Below are 16,025 nucleotides of genomic sequence, written 5' to 3' on the forward strand. Positions count from 1 at the left end.
TGACCAAAGAAGCACAAACACACAGATACTCCAACCAGCCAGTCAACGAATCTGGAGGTTTGCTGTGCAGTGCAGTGTGTCTGCCAGCAGGTGGCAGTGTTGGACCAGAACTCACCAGAACTCTCCATCGTCCTGCACTGTGACGCCCATCTTCTCCCTCTCACTCTGACTGACCTTCTTCCACTCTTCAGAGCTGGAAAACACAAACAACCAAAACAGGGTTTGTGCCATAAGGTGTCCTCCACATACCTTCAAAGGAAAATAATCAGGGCTGTCAATCGATTCAAATATGGAATCCTCATTATTGGCATGAGTGTCCATAGTTAACTTCTGATTAATCACAAACTGATCACATGTTTTATCTGCTCTAAATGTACATTGAAGTGAAAATGGTCCAGTTCTTCCTCCTCTCATCAACATGCTGCTTTATGTAAACACATGTTTACTGCTGTTTCCACAGTCAGGTCAATATCGGGTCCTGTCCAGAATCATCTCCTCACACAGTCTGCAGCCTCAGAAAACAGGCTGGAAGGACATCTGGACCTGAGTGGAGCATCACTGAGTAATAATCTCACCATGTCGCGTCCAACCAGCCACATTTCCCGTTTTCAGCCCAGACTGCTGGACCTGCTGGACCAGAACCAGACTGCTGGACCTGCTGGACCAGAACCAGACTGCTGGACCTGCTGGACCAGAACCAGACTGCTGGACCTGCTGGACCAGAACCAGACTGCTGGACCTGCTGGACCTGCTGGACCAGAACCAGACTGCTGGACCTGCTGGACCAGAAACTGCTGGACCTGCTGGACCAGAACCAGACTGCTGGACCTGCTGGACCAGAACCAGGCTGCTGAAGAGAACCAGCTGGAGCCGTCAGGAGGAACAGATCCTCTCTGCTCCTCCAGCCTGTCGTCACCACAGACACCATGAACTGGACGCTGCCTCGCTGCTACGTGGCGGCCATCTTGTGGAGGGGCCACTCGCTGCCACGCATCACATACAGTGGTATGAAAAAGTCTGGGCACCCCGATCATTTTCTAGATTGTCCTTTATAAATCATTGGTTGCTTTTTTTTCTTTTTTTTTTTTTTCATAAAAAAATTAAAAAAAAAAAAAATAAATAAATCATTGGTTGCTCGGATCAGCAATTTCAGTTAAATACATCATCTAGCAGACAAACACAGTGATGTTGGAGAAGTGAAATGAAGTTTACAGGATTAACAGAAAACGTGCAATATTTACCGAAACAAAAGTAGGCAGGTGTATAAATTTGGGCTCAACAACAGAAAGAATTTCATCCACATTTAGTAGATCCTCCTTTTGCAGAAATAAAAGCCTCCAAACGCTTCCTGTAGCTTCCACTGAGGGTCTGGATCAGTCTAAATGGAGGCAGGATTACTACTGCAACACCACATCAAGGACCTCTCAGTTTCCCAAACTACGGAGCGAGACGAGGGTCACAAAACACCTGCCGTCAAATACGTCAAATAAATCAGTGACGTTAATAGGAATTTGACTCAACTTGTTATTATGGCACTAATTTTGACAGCCCTACTGATAATTAATCGGACAGCAGACAGGGAAAACAGTGGACTGACGTGTTTTCTTGTTGCTCTGTCGAATTATTGTATTCCTGGTGCTACTGTCTCCACGATCCTCCACAGGCTCCCGGAGCTCCCGCAGTCCCTCCCCTCCACTGTTCGTCCACGTCGGGACGAAGGACAGGGCCTGGCCGCAGTCAGAGGACCCAGCAGGACTTTAAAGACCTTGCTAACCTGTTGGAGAGCTGTGGGAGGTCGGTTTGTATCTCTGGACCTTTGACGACCTTCTGAAGGGTCAACACCTGGCTCTCCAGCTCTCCTGCTCAGCCGTCCAGCTTTCTGTGGTCAGGACCTCCACCCAAGCCGCTGGGCAGCTCCATTTTAGAAGATAACAACGGTTGCGTTCGACGTGAGAAAGCCAGAGGCAGACTTTTAAGACTTTTGAGCCGCCCCGCCCAGATGTGGCCCGGGTCACTGATACGTAGGACCTACGTAGGGCGTCGAAAACTGGCGAGACCCAAACCAGATCGGTCCCAGAGGAGCCACTGTGAGCTGCTGGAGAGCAACTCACCGCTACCTGGCCCACCGCTCTGGTTCAGACAGGCAGGGGATTGGACCCCAGCCCTCTCCTCATCAATGATAACACGCTTCATTTGCATAAATACACACCCCCCACGGTGGGAGTCATGAGAAACACAAACATGGAGAACATAGGGCTGTCCAAGTTGGAGGCAGACTTATAACTCCGCCCCACGCTGCGCCATCTCCTTCGTCTAGCTCCGCCTACCTCTGGCTTTGCCATCGTGAACGCACCTATTCAGCATGCAGTACACCCCCCCCCCCCCCCCCCCCCCCCCCCCCCCCCACTGACTGACTGCCTGGAAGCCCCGCCCACTCACCACATTGCCACACACACCCCTCACACACCTCCACCACCCCCACACACACAACACACAGCATCCCAGTTAATCCCTGAACATCCCCTGCCTTTTCTGGAGGAGTCAACTGGCTGGTACTCCATGGATATACCTGCAGAGAGCCATAGATATACCTGTAGTGATCATAGTGAGGTCATATATCTATGACTCTCTGCAGGTATATCTATGGCTCTCTGCAGGTATATCTGTGGCTCTCTGCAGGTATATCTGTGGCTCTCTGCAGGTATATCTATGGCTCTCTGCAGGTATATCCATGGCTCTCTGCAGGTATATCTATGGCTCTCTGCAGGTATATCTGTGGCTCTCTGCAGGTATATCTATGGCTCTCTGCAGGTATATCTGTGGCTCTCTGCAGGTATATCTGTGGCTCTCTGCAGGTATATCTATGGCTCTCTGCAGGTATATCCATGGCTCTCTGCAGGTATATCTATGGCTCTCTGCAGGTATATCTGTGGCTCTCTGCAGGTATATCTATGGCTCTCTGCAGGTATATCCATGGCTCTCTGCAGGTATATCTATGGCTCTCTGCAGGTATATCTGTGGCTCTCTGCAGGTATATCTATGGCTCTCTGCAGGTATATCCATGGCTCTCTGCAGGTATATCTATGGCTCTCTGCAGGTATATCTATGGCTCTCTGCAGGTATATCTGTGGCTCTCTGCAGGTATATCTATGGCTCTCTGCAGGTATATCTATGGCTCTCTGCAGGTATATCTGTGGCTCTCTGCAGGTATATCTATGGCTCTCTGCAGGTATATCCATGGCTCTCTGCAGGTATATCTATGGCTCTCTGCAGGTATATCTATTAGGAGTGTAACAGTATTTGTATTCGTCCTGTACCGTCACGGTACGGGGGTCACGGTTCGGCACACACAATCACACGACGAATACACCAGTGAGTAAAAAAAAAAAAAATGCCAACCTTAGATGGCGGTAATGAGCCTAAAAGCTGCCGGCAACCACCATTATCACAGAAGAAGAAGAAGTACAACAAGCAGGTCCAAACATGAACAAATGAAGAAGAAAGTACAAGCGGAATGAGAGCTGCAGCGTGTGGCGGAGCGGATTAAATGGGAGAGTATTTGTTCCGCGTGCGTTCCCTCATAGGGAGTGACGTGTGACGTGCCAGTAAACGGGAAGCAGCACAGTCAGAAAACCAGTAGAGAACGCCACGGTGGTGGAAAAACACTTTTTTAATACAAAACCCCGACATAAAAAACATTGGAGAGGCAAGATGGAACCAAATCGTGCAACAGCGAGTTGTATAAAGAGCTCTATAGCAGAATACGAGCGATCGCCGGCTGGTGTTATGGATTAACTGGTTCCCGTGTTAACGAATGACAGCGGAGGTCTGTGTAAACACATGCTGATTACAGCAGTTGTTAAAGTAAGACTCACAAAAGACTTTAAACGTATACACTCACTGTAACTGTCGATAACCGACGTTCGCCAGAACGACTAGATGTTTCAGTCATTATTGGTCACAAGTTAACACGGGCACCAGTTAATTCGAAACATCGGCATGCGGCGCAGAGCTCACTCCGAGACGTGCTGCTCCGCACGGCGGTGCTGCGGTCAGGGGAGCAGCCGCTCTTTCAGCAGCGTATCATGGAGATTTTGGGACATTATTTGAGCAGATATCAGCAGATAAAAACTCTCTGCTTGGCGCTGAGGACTGCTGCTGCAGAGAGGAAGACCTGCAAGTTCCTCGTGAGACTTTGTGCGCATGTCACAGGGTCCTTGTAAACGAGGATTCATCGTGGATGCTTTGTATGCTGTACATGAATACACTCGCGTTTAATACTATTGTTTACAATCGGATTGAAAAAACACCATGTAAACTGGGCCAATAATGTGTCGCATGGGAAAGCTTGGGACAAATGTTCTGGTACATTTGTGAGCTTTTTTTACTTTTTCCCCACTGTACCGAAAAACGTACCGAACCGTGACCCTTACACCGAGGTACGTACCGTACCGTGGCTTTTGTGTACCGTTACACCCCTAGTGTCTGGATAACAGCAGTCAGTGTGGAAGACCGCCGTCACGCCCGACGTCTCTGCAGCCTCCACTGTTAAATGATCAATTCCTCCATGAAAAGTTACTGGATGGTTCTCTGCAAAAGACTCCAGTGTTATATGAGTGAAGCGGCGCTGAGGCCTGGTGAAAACCCGAACCCGAACCCTGGGCATCCAAGCCACCCACCATCCAGGAGGAAACATCCTCCCTCCAAGAATACGTCCAGAAAATCACCTGAGCACCCACACACACACACACACACACACACGCATACTGTAAGTGTATGAACACACAAGCAGGACTTCATCTGTGGAAGCTGGCCTGCGTCCTCACCCGTCGCTCCAGGGCCCGGTCCACTCCCGCTGTCCCCAGGGGTTCCTCATGCGGATCATGGTCAGTCTGTCCGACCTGAAGAAGGCCAGCAGGCCGCGGCCCAGCCGGACCCGGCGCACGTCGGTCACGGCGTAGGCGTGTCCCTTCACCAGGCCGCAGGCCAGCCGGGCCTCCATGTCCGCCGCCGAGTCGGCCTGGAGAGGACAGGGGGGGGGTCAGAACCCACTTGGACCTGCAGGAGCTGTCTGGGGGAGGGCGCAGAACCCACTTGGACCAGCAGGAGCTGTCTGAGCTGTCGGGGGGGGGGGGGGGGGCAGAACCCACCTGGACCAGCAGGAACTCTCTTGGGGGGGGGGCTTACCTGGATGGAGCAGGAGTCTGGGGGGCTTGGGACTCACCCGGATGGAGCAGCTGATGAGGCCTCCCCTCTCATGAACCTTCAGGACTCTCTCGAACAGCTGGCTCTGCTTGTCCTCCTGGTCTCTGTATCCGTCCTCCAGTAAGTCCAGCGGCTCGGACACGCCGCCGGTGAAGTCCACCAGAGCGTCGGCCGTGTTGCCCCCGTCCAGAGCCTCGTAGCAGCCGCACATCCTGGAGAACGCACACCGAGCGTCAGGCCGAGGCGCCGGGACCGGGACCGGAGTCCGGGACCGGGACCGGAGTCCAGCACTCACTTGGCGTAGGCCTTCTCCACCAGCGCGCTCCAGAACTCGTCGCGGTCGTTGGAGTGGCAGTACACCAGCTCTCCGTCCAGCGTGGGCAGCCGGTCGTCGATCACCACGTCCACCCACTCGCCCAACCGCCAGAACCGGAAGTGGAAGATCCCGGCGTACGCCGCGGGTCTCGTCTCGTCCCACTCTTGGTCCTTCCAGTCAGGAATCACCTGTTTCAGGAGACCAGGCAGACGACAACATGAATCCAGAGTCCAGGAGTTCAGGAGCGAAGCTTCCAGCAGCTGACACAGTGGGAGGACACACTCTAATTAAATCAAAGTGAGAACGACCACTATTCCAGGGTTGTCAAACCTAAGGCCTGTGGACTGAAACTGGCCGGCAAGCGGCTGCAATCTGGCCCGTAATCTGTGACCATTTCAAAGAAACATTGATTTTTAAGAGCAGCGACGGAACAGTGCGAGCCGAGCAGAGATCTGCTGCTGAGGAGGCTGCAGGGCTAGCGTTAGCCTACAGGGCTAGCGTTAGCCTCAGAGCCACGCCGGCAGGAGACGCTAAAGCCCCTTTCCCACCGGCCAAAAAACCCGTTTAAACCCGCTAACCCCCGGCTCCTCATGCAGTGTGAAAGGGTTGAATCGGCATTTAGCCCCGGGTCTTTAAACTCTGCAATCGACCCGGGTTTTTAGCGGGTCAGCTTTCTACCAGCTTTTAGTGGGAGGGACACATCTGGGAAGTTACATGACGTCGACGCAGCGCGGCTACGTTAGCGCGCGAGTTGTTGTTTCTGGACACAGCGTGAGATTTCCTTCAGGATGACCAGCACTGCAGGACAGGAGACCAGAGAGCTGCTCCTGATCCAGGAAGAGGAGATTCATCTACAGGTAACAGGGACGGCGTTCCGCTGCATTGTTTACTTTCGTTGTGTTCCATCACGCTGATGATGTCATCAAGGTGGGACACCATCAGTGCGGGAAAACGCAGCGACGCGGCTCGCCAGCAGGCGGCTAGACCCGGGTCTGGAGGCAGTGGGAAAGGAGTCTTAAGCCGATCGTTAGCGGGTCGAAAACACGGGTCGACCCGCTAGCTGCAGTGGGGACGGGGGACTAGAGGACATTTCTCTGGACTGTCCAGCAGAAGCGTTCTCTAAAATCCTCTTCATGTTGAGACTGGATGCAGTTCCGGCCCGGCCCGGCCCGGCCCGGCCCGGTCCAGATGGCATTGAGCTGTATGTGGCTCCAGAACCAGAGTGTGTTTGAAGCCCCTGGTCCTCACAGCAGCAGCAAACATCAGTCTGGCAGATAAATGGAATGGAATGCTCTTTATTGTCATCACAGCAAGTTACAGAAGTTACAAGTTACAACGAAATGACGGGTTTTAAAGACGCCCAGGCAGTCAATCACGGCGCTCCGTCTTGAAAAGGAAACAGTTAAAGGAACTCAGACAGAGATAGGTGGGAGGGGGGGGGGGTATGTCAGTCCAGATCACGGTTCCAAAGGGAGTCGAGATTAGAAGTGAGAGACCAAAAAAAGCCAACCTGCGCACAAACACAGCGAGCAGAGACCAGAGGGAGGCAGAGCAAAGAAAGAAAGAACACTGACAATCCCACTGAAGTGAGTTAATGAGCCGCCGATCGGAGGCGTGGCCTCTCCACGGAGACCCTCTTTCAGGCTCAGCAGCATCCGCTCTGTTTGATCCTCAGAGGTTTGACGCCATTATTTCCACCGATTCCCCTCAACTAACCTTCACCGTCTATAATTACCGCGAGCAGCGGAGCTGTTCAGCGCCTCCAGCGGGGGACTCGTCCATCCACATCCTGCCAGAGTCCCGGCGGACGGCGCGCCGACGCCGACGTAACCCCCGGGCCCGAGGCGGCCGGGGGGGAGGAGCCACGCAGCGGGCCGGGACCGGCCCGGCTCCCAGAAGCCTCCAGGAAACTCCCAGAGTTCCCTCCCCACGTCATGCCGCCGGCTGTTGCCCGGCAGCCTCGCTTCACTCACCTGCTCCACGGCTCCGGAACCCCTCAGTGGAACCGACTTCACTGGCAGACATTTACTGTTAGACAGGCTGAAACCAACTTCACTGCCACATATTTACTGTTAGACAGCAGGCAGAGAGACGGGGGGGAAGCTCGCTCCCTCTGGGAGCAACGTCTCCCACACCAGCCCCACAGCCGAGGTGAAGCTGGGTTCAGGCTGGAAACACCCCGAGAGCCGAGGTGAAGCTGGGTTCAGGCTGGAAACACCCCGAGAGCCGAGGTGAAGCTGGGTTCAGGCTGGAAACACCCCGAGAGCCGAGGTGAAGCTGGGTTCAGGCTGGAAACAACACGAGAGCCGAGGTGAAGCTGGTTTCAGGCTGGAAACACCCCGAGAGCCGAGGTGAAGCTGGTTTCAGGCTGGAAACAGTCTGGGTGCTGAGATGAAGCTGGGTTCAGGCTGGATGGAGTTGGCTGCATCAAACTCAGAGTAATTATCAGTTTGCATCGATCCTCTCCCTCGCTCTCTGCCAATCAATGTGTCCTCACCAAACCCCCCTGGGCCACAGGGGGGCTGTGATGGAAACAGTCCGGGGGGGAGCATGACGGAGGAGGAGAGAGAGAGAGAGAGAGAGAGAGAGAGAGAGAGAGAGGGAGCTCTAACCTCCCACACAGTTCCAGCTACATTCGTCCTCACAGCAGCTCTCAGCTTCCTCCAGGCTCCAACACGGGACTACAGACATGGACAAGGACGACTGTCCCTCCGACGCGCTGCAGCTGGACTTTAAAGAGGACGTGGCGTTGACTGAGGTGAGGCTCGCACCACCTTCACTGAGGAGAGAGCACAGCTTTAAACCTGGGGGGCTCGAGCCCGGCAACCAGAGGGCAGACTGACAGAGACTGGTCCAACCTGGCTCTCAGTCCAACCTGGCTCTCAGTCCAGACTGGCTCTCAGTCCAGACTGGCTCTCAGTCCAACCTGGCTCTCAGTCCAACCTGGCTCTCAGTCCAGACTGGCTCTCAGTCCAGACTGGCTCTCAGTCCAACCTGGCTCTCAGTCCAGACTGGCTCTCAGTCCAACCTGGCTCTCAGTCCAGACTGGCTCTCAGTCCAACCTGGCTCTCAGTCCAGACTGGCTCTCAGTCCAACCTGGCTCTCAGTCCAACCTGGCTCTCAGTCCAGACTGGCTCTCAGTCCAACCTGGCTCTCAGTCCAGACTGGCTCTCAGTCCAACCTGGCTCTCAGTCCAGACTGGCTCTCAGTCCAGACTGGCTCTCAGTCCAGACTGGCTCTCAGTTCAGACTGGCTCTCAGTCCAGACTGGCTCTCAGTCCAGACTGGCTCTCAGTCCAACCTGGCTCTCAGTTCAGACTGGCTCTCAGTCCAACCTGGCTCTCAGTCCAGACTGGCTCTCAGTCCAGACTGGCTCTCAGTCCAGACTGGCTCTCAGTCCAACCTGGCTCTCAGTTCAGACTGGCTCTCAGTCCAGACTGGCTCTCAGTCCAGACTGGCTCTCAGTCCAACCTGGCTCTCAGTCCAGACTGGCTCTCAGTCCAGACTGGCTCTCAGTCCAGACTGGCTCTCAGTCCAACCTGGCTCTCAGTTCAGACTGGCTCTCAGTCCAGACTGGCTCTCAGTCCAGACTGGCTCTCAGTCCAACCTGGCTCTCAGTCCAGACTGGCTCTCAGTCCAGACTGGCTCTCAGTCCAACCTGGCTCTCAGTCCAGACTGGCTCTCAGTCCAGACTGGCTCTCAGTCCAGACTGGCTCTCAGTTCAGACTGGCTCTCAGTCCAGACTGGCTCTCAGTTCAGACTGGCTCTCAGTTCAGACTGGCTCTCAGTCCAGACTGGCTCTCAGTTCAGACTGGCTCTCAGTCCAGACTGGCTCTCAAAGCACTGCAGTTCTTGTTTTTGTGTTTATTATTTGAGATGCTTCTCGGTAGAATCTTCTGCATTCGTCGTTTCTCTTGGTCAAATGGAGAAGGCTGTGTGCAGTGTTTCCGTTGACCTCGGGGTCAATAAAGGATTCGGCTCAGGAGAGCAGAGACTGCAGGGGTCACAGCAGGGGTCACAGCAGGGGTCACAGCAGGGGTCACAGCAGGGGTCACAGCAGGGGTCACAGCAGGGGTCGCCCTCCTGCCTGGAGCCTCCCCTCGGGGGGTTTCATGCTCAGAACGGACGCAGCCTTTACCAACGCAGCTGACATTCGGCCGTGTGAGCAGGTCAGAACAGGGCTGCTCAACCCGCGGCTCTGGGGCCGCCCGGGGCTCCGTGGAGCTCTCACACCAGCAGACATGAGTTAACACTGAACTTCTTCTTGCTCCGCTCACATGCCAGTCAGTTTGAAACACACTCTTTATCCTTGGGTGAAAAGAGATCTCAAAAAGAAAATGAAACCGTTAAACCACAAGAAATGGGAGGGAGAAATATGGCAAAATGCCAATAAAAAATATGAAGAACAAAAGAACAAAATCACAATGGGGAATAAAAAAGTGCAAAGCGTCTCAGAGCAGGCCAGAATGATTACAGTTTGTACCCATTGCTTGAACACTATAGACACATGCTTAAACTAAAGTAACATAACTTGAAGTTGTTGTGACTGTACCTTAAACAAAGTGTAACCACACACTAAACAAAAGCGCTGCTTTGCACTTTAGTTGCAATTCTGTAACACACTTGCTCCTTTTTGCAACACACTTGCTCCTGCACACTACACACTATTTCATACGTAAGACACTTAGTTCAAAAATGAAATCTCAAGGTACCATTGAGAAAACACATCTATTCCAAATACAACACACATTCACACACGTTCAACACACACTGGTTCATTGAAAACACTGAGGCGTGTGCCTGAAAACACTGACTTGAAAAACTGAACACCAATCAGCCGCTACAAAAAGGCCTCCGTTAAGCCATTTGGAGAACCTTGCAAGCATGGAGGCAGGGAGAGCGAGAGGCAGAGGAAGAGGAGGACAGAGAGAGAGAGGAGGACGTGGTCCAAGAGGCTGAGCAAGGGACATTACTTCCAATGACATGAGAGCAACGTTGGTGGACCAGGTCCTAGACATGGTCCGACTGTGAGGGAAGCTGGCAGAGAGTCCAGCCTGATCTGAGCCGTTTCACACTTTCATCCATAATCAGGACATTCTGACTGGACAACAGGTATGTCTTCAACTCTCTACTCAGACTGTAACTAGAGTATTTACAGTACTGTACCGTATCACGTTACCGTGTCACATGTGCTGCACTGCAGGGTGGCTAACGCTCTCTTTCAAACTAAAGTGGTTGCTTTGTGAAACATTCCGTGATAACGTGTTGAGATGTTTCAGTACTGTGGATGGTAAATACAGTTCAGGACAGTATACACAGTACTGTAAAAAAGAAGCAAACAGTAACTATTTGTGGTTGCATTTTTCTACAGAATGGCTAGAAGACCTCCTGGGGGGGGGGGGGGGGGGGGGGGCAGCGCCTGTCCACCCAACAGCAGGACCTGTCCATCGTGAACCCAGTCAGAGCAAACAATGCAATGTGTCTCCACCAGCTCCAGCAACACATACCTGCAGATCGGCACGTATTCAACAACACAGATCGAAGAAGCGTTTCCGCTGTCGGACGCATCTGGGTAAAGCACAACATGACCATGAAGCGACTGTACAGGCTCCCGTCTGAGAGGAACAGTGTCAGGGTGAAAGAACTTCCACATGAATAAGTACAGCTGACTGTTACAGTCCTTTACATTTACAGGACAGAATGGGTGCAATTGTGAAAATTGTGCCAAATTTTTGCTTTTTGTGTTTTAGCAATCGAAAAAAACTAAGCCCACACACAACTGTGCTTTTCTGTGTTGACAGTATATTTTTAGTTTTATTTTTGCTTTAACTGAATTGACTGTACTGTAAAATGCTCTACTGCAATGTAATGATTTTAGGTTTAGTATTTTATTTTTTGGTTGTTGTGAAAACGTGCCTTCTGTGGAACTGAGTAAAAACAGTGAAAACGAAAGACGGCAGTGTTTTATATAAAGTAGACGAGTGTGTTGCTGCTGATCTGAAAGTGCTTTCATAAGATGCAAGTGGGGATCATTTTGTCATCAGAGAGACATTTTGAAAAGGATTGTCAGGTTTTGAAAGCAGAGTTTCAGTTTGACACAGATGTGAATGGTTCATTTCCCAGTGTTGTGTCTCATTTGCTTGTGTGTAGAGTTTTGACACAATGAGCCAAGTTTGCAAAATGTGTTCAAGCAACGGGCAGAAACTGTAAAAGAGCGGACGCGCCAAGACCGGCTCTACAAAGCCAGTCCAAACGTCCAAAACCAGATCAAACGTCAGGAAACGTTCCCCATCCCGGATCCTGACTGGAACTTGAGAAATGCAGTTTTTGTGCGTGAATTAAATGGACACACGGCCCTGCGTTCGTCTCGGTTTGAAACATAAATGTGTTTTGAGACTTCAGTCAAAGCTGACTTGGTGGAAACTCAGCGCCGAGTTCTGACCCGCTTTTCCAGCAGTAGAGGCCGGACTGGACGGCCAGAGTGGACGGCCGGACTGGACAGCCAGAGTGGACGGCCGGACTGGACGGCCAGAGTGGACGGCTGCACTTCCTCTGCACCAGGAAGACTTCAGGAGGACACTTCCACACCCACCAGTGGACATCCAGGGGGAGGACATAGAGACAGGGGACAGTTCCAGTCTCTGTGTTCACCTCAACACTAAACTGGACTGGTCCCACAACACCAGAGCCCAGAGTGTCTCCACCTTCTGAGGACACTGAGGTCCTTGGGACTGTCCAGACCTCTGCTCAGGACCTGTTATGACTCTGTGGTTCCTCTGCTGTCCACTACGCCGCCGTCTCCTGTCCCCACGCAGCACAGAGCGGGACAGGAAGACACTCAACAAGCTGGTCAAGAGGACCAGCTCTGTCCTGGGATGTCCTCTGGACAGGAGGACCAGCTCTGTCCTGTGCCGTCCTCTGGACAGGAGGACCAGCTCTGTCCTGTGCCGTCCTCTGGACAGGAGGACCAGCTCTGTCCTGTGCCGTCCTCTGGACAGGAGGACCACAATATGGGCAACAGCCCTGGACATCATGAAGTCCTGCTACCGTGGACACTTTAACTATAACCCCGTCCCTGAGCTGCAATGAGACATGTCTGAACATCCTGGACGTCTCAGAGCTGCTCTCAGACTTCAGTCTCATGTTGTCCAGACACCTGGTTTCAGTCTTCTCTTATCGTCCTCACTACCATTTGCATCTTACTGGTTCTGTATTTGTACCTTTCAGTACTTCTTGCCCCCCTGTGTTCTCTGGCCTGGTGCTCCAGTAAACGTCTTCTCTGTGAGATTAATGAAGTCTATTCTATTCTACTCTATTCTATTCTGAAACTGCAGAACCCTTCCCCTCTGTGTCTAGCTGACTGTACCCAGGTGACAGAGCTGCATAGAGCCACGTCTCTACATAGAGCCACGTCTCCAGAGCCACGTCTCCAGAGCCACGTCTCTACATAGAGCCATGTCTCCAGAGCCACGTCTCCAGAGCCACGTCTCTACATAGAGCCATGTCTCTAGAGCCACGTCTCCAGAGCCACGTCTCTAGAGCCACGTCTCTACATAGAGCCATGTCTCTAGAGCCACGTCTCTACATAGAGCCACGTCTCTAGAGCCACGTCTCTAGAGCCACGTCTCTACATGGAGCCATGTCTCTAGAGCCACGTCTCTAGAGCCACGTCTCTACATGGAGCCATGTCTCTAGAGCCACGTCTCTACATGGAGCCACGTCTCCAGATAGAGCCACATCTCTACATAAAGCCATGTTTCTAGTTTCTAGAGCCATGTCTCTCGAGCCAGACTACCCAGGCTACCTTTCACTCTGAGGTCATCCCAGGTCAGAACAGATGACCTGAGGTGCTGGGGGTCAACCTGGAACCAGAGCCTCTCATCAGACTGTTTAGAGCCATAGGAGGGGGGTCAGGCAGCCTGGCCTGGACCTCTCTTCCTGCCTGGCAGTTGAAGCTCTTCAGGTGTAGAGATCTGACCCCGTCCACTCTTAGAGAATAGTTCAGGGGAACCTTGAAAGAATGACATTCACTTCAAAACTCACCCTAAACCCTAAACCCCAACCCCTAACCCCTAACTCTAAACCCTAAACCCCAACCCCAACCCCAACCCCTAACTCTAACCCCTAAACCCCAATCCCTAACTCTAACCCCAACCCCAACCCCAACCCCTAACCGCTAACTCTAATCCCAACCCCTAACCCCTAACTCTAAACCCTAAACCCCAACCCCAACCCCTAACTCTAACCCCTAAACCCCAATCCCTAACTCTAACCCCAACCCCAACCCCAACCCCTAACCGCTAACTCTAATCCAACCCCTAACCCCTAACTCTAAACCCTAAACCCCAACCCCAACCCCAACCCCTAACTCTAACCCCTAAACCCCAACCCCTAACCCCTAACTCTAACCCCAACCCCTAACCCCTAACTCTAAACCCTAAACCCCAATCCCTAACTCTAACCCCAACCCCAACCCCTAACCGCTAACTCTAATCCCAACCCCTAACTCTAAACCCTAATCCCGAACCCTAAACCCTAACCCTAACGGGGACTTCTGGAAGGCCTGGGGACCGTTTGCTGACTATGTTTCAAACCCCGTTAAGGCTTGACATGAGCGAGGAGAGCGAGGAGAGACGGAGAGCAGGGAGGGACAGAGAGAAAGGAGTACAGATATTCCTCATGTCTGTCTTCCTCTGCAGATGTCCCTCCTCTCATGTCTGTCTTCCTCTGCAGATGTCCCTCCTCTCATGTCTGTCTTCCTCTGCAGATGTCCCTCCTCTCATGTCTCTTCCTTGTCTTCCTCTGCAGATGTCCCTCCTCTCATGTCTGTCTTCCTCTGCAGATGTCCCTCCTCTCATGTCTCTTCCTTGTCTTCCTCTGCAGATGATGCGTCTTCGTGTGTCGTCCCTGCAGAAGTCGGGACAGAAGCGTCAGGACGGGGAGCGTCTCCTGCTGCCCTACGAGGCGGTGTACCGGCTGGACTTCCCCAGCCAGGAGCTGAGCTTCTCGCGGTGGCGCTTCTCTCTGCGGGGTCACGGCAGGGTCACCGTCACCGGCATCTGCCAGCTGTGGACCCCCGACCTCACCCACCTGATGACCCGCCAGCTGCTGGAGCCCGTCGGCACCTTCTGGCGTAACGCCGGCGATCCGGAGGAGCTGCCGCTGAAGTTCCTGGAGGCGGACATGCAGGAGTTCGGGGAACGGATCGCCGAGCTGGCCAAGGTCAGGAAGGTCATGTACTTCCTGCTGGCCTTCAAAGACGGAGCGGCGCCAGCGAGCGTCAGCTGCTCGGTGGAGTTCGCTCCGGAGAACTGAGCTTCTGCTGTCCTGCAGTAGAGTCCTGCTAGAACTCTGGCTTCTGACCTAGAAGAACCACAGTAGAGCAGAAAACCCCGCAGCTCCTTTCAAAGAACATCAGCTAGAACCTCTTAAGCTCCAACCTGACACTCCATCCACGAGTCACTCACTAACACTCACCTGAAAACCAGCTTCAGCAAATCTCCTCTTTCTGACAAAAAACTGTATGTAAAAACTGAATGGATGAAATCTAAAGGACTGCACTCCGTTTCACTTTCCTCCTGATGCGATTGAAACTACAAACGAGGCGAAAATAAATGAAATTCCTCCTAAAATTCTTCAGCATAACATCGAATGACTTTGTGTTTTTTCTTTTTCTGTAAGTTAAAGGGAGTGAAAAGATTCTTCCTGTAAGTGACACGGACGCCGTCTGTTCTCACAGCTGTTCAGGTTGTCTTTCTGTATTGTTTTGCAGCTGTTTGGTGTGACGGTTGAAGGGAAACAGAGTGTGAAACAGTGACGCTGCATGAGCGCCGACCTGACAGCAAACAGATCAATAATGTCCATTAAATCTTCACTGAAAGCTTCCTGTGGTCTCCTGTGGTCTCGCGGCTGCTGATTGGTATTGGTGTTTGTGGACCGTAGGACGAAGGACAGCTTCATGAGTTCAGGAGAGGGTGGAAAAGATTTTCTCTGAGTACAGAAACTATTCTATGAGCCGAGATCACAGAAGTGAAACGTGGACATAGAGGTGGAGCATCAGAAGAGGAGCGTTCGCAGGACGATCCCCTCATTTCAGTGATTAGTCCATGATGTCCTCGTTATCCTCCATCATCAATTCTTGCTTGTGTTGTACGCCGCTTTGGACAAAAGCGTCTGCTAAATGAAACTGTGGAATCATGCTGGAGACCAGCATCAGAGAGTCCTGAACCCTGAACGCAGTGCCGGCTCCTCCTCCGCCGCTCTCTCTAAGCTCCGCCCCCTCCTCGTGTCTCTGCTGGCTGCTCAGCTTTGTCTCGACTGTTGGACTGCAGCGATCGCTTGGCTTTGGATTTCTCAAACATATCAACACACCAACAGCTCCACCTGGTCCCGAACGGTCGGGTCAGGTCCCGCCCGGTCGGGTCAGGTCCCGAACGGTCGGGTCAGGTCCCGCCCGGTCGGGTCAGGTCCCGCCCGGTCGGGTCAGGTCCCGCCCGGTCGGGTCA

The 16,025-nt window shown here is 52.7% G+C and overlaps 2 protein-coding genes across 3 annotated transcripts in view; one reads left to right on the forward strand and one right to left on the reverse strand.

Annotated features, from left to right (window-relative positions):
• Positions 1 to 16,025, reverse strand: part of LOC115385451 (calpain-5-like) — a 41,649-nt gene that overhangs the window by 8,743 nt on the left and 16,881 nt on the right. For both annotated transcript variants that reach the window (XM_030087456.1, XM_030087455.1), the window contains 4 exons: positions 5,501 to 5,709; positions 5,225 to 5,417; positions 4,827 to 5,020; positions 116 to 193 (listed from right to left, as the gene is read on the reverse strand). In XM_030087456.1, the coding sequence (XP_029943316.1) occupies positions 116 to 193; positions 4,827 to 5,020; positions 5,225 to 5,417; positions 5,501 to 5,709 (674 nt within the window). The remainder of the gene's footprint in view (positions 1 to 115; positions 194 to 4,826; positions 5,021 to 5,224; positions 5,418 to 5,500; positions 5,710 to 16,025) is intronic.
• On the forward strand, positions 8,211 to 14,835 carry ompa (olfactory marker protein a). Its single transcript, XM_030087457.1, has 2 exons — positions 8,211 to 8,279; positions 14,404 to 14,835. Exons 1-2 carry the CDS (start codon positions 8,211 to 8,213, stop codon positions 14,833 to 14,835), a joined length of 501 nt encoding a protein of 166 aa, XP_029943317.1.

This window comes from Salarias fasciatus, unplaced genomic scaffold (assembly GCF_902148845.1).
Source record: "Salarias fasciatus unplaced genomic scaffold, fSalaFa1.1, whole genome shotgun sequence".
Lineage (NCBI taxonomy): Eukaryota > Metazoa > Chordata > Actinopteri > Blenniiformes > Blenniidae > Salarias > Salarias fasciatus.

Bases quoted from the DNA above. Each gene is read 5' to 3' on its own strand.
- ompa (XM_030087457.1), top strand. From the start codon at position 8,211: ATGGACAAGGACGACTGTCCCTCCGACGCGCTGCAGCTGGACTTTAAA. The intron at 8,280-14,403 runs GTGAGGCTCGCA...CTTCCTCTGCAG, and splicing joins AGGACGTGGCGTTGACTGAG to ATGATGCGTCTTCGTGTGTC.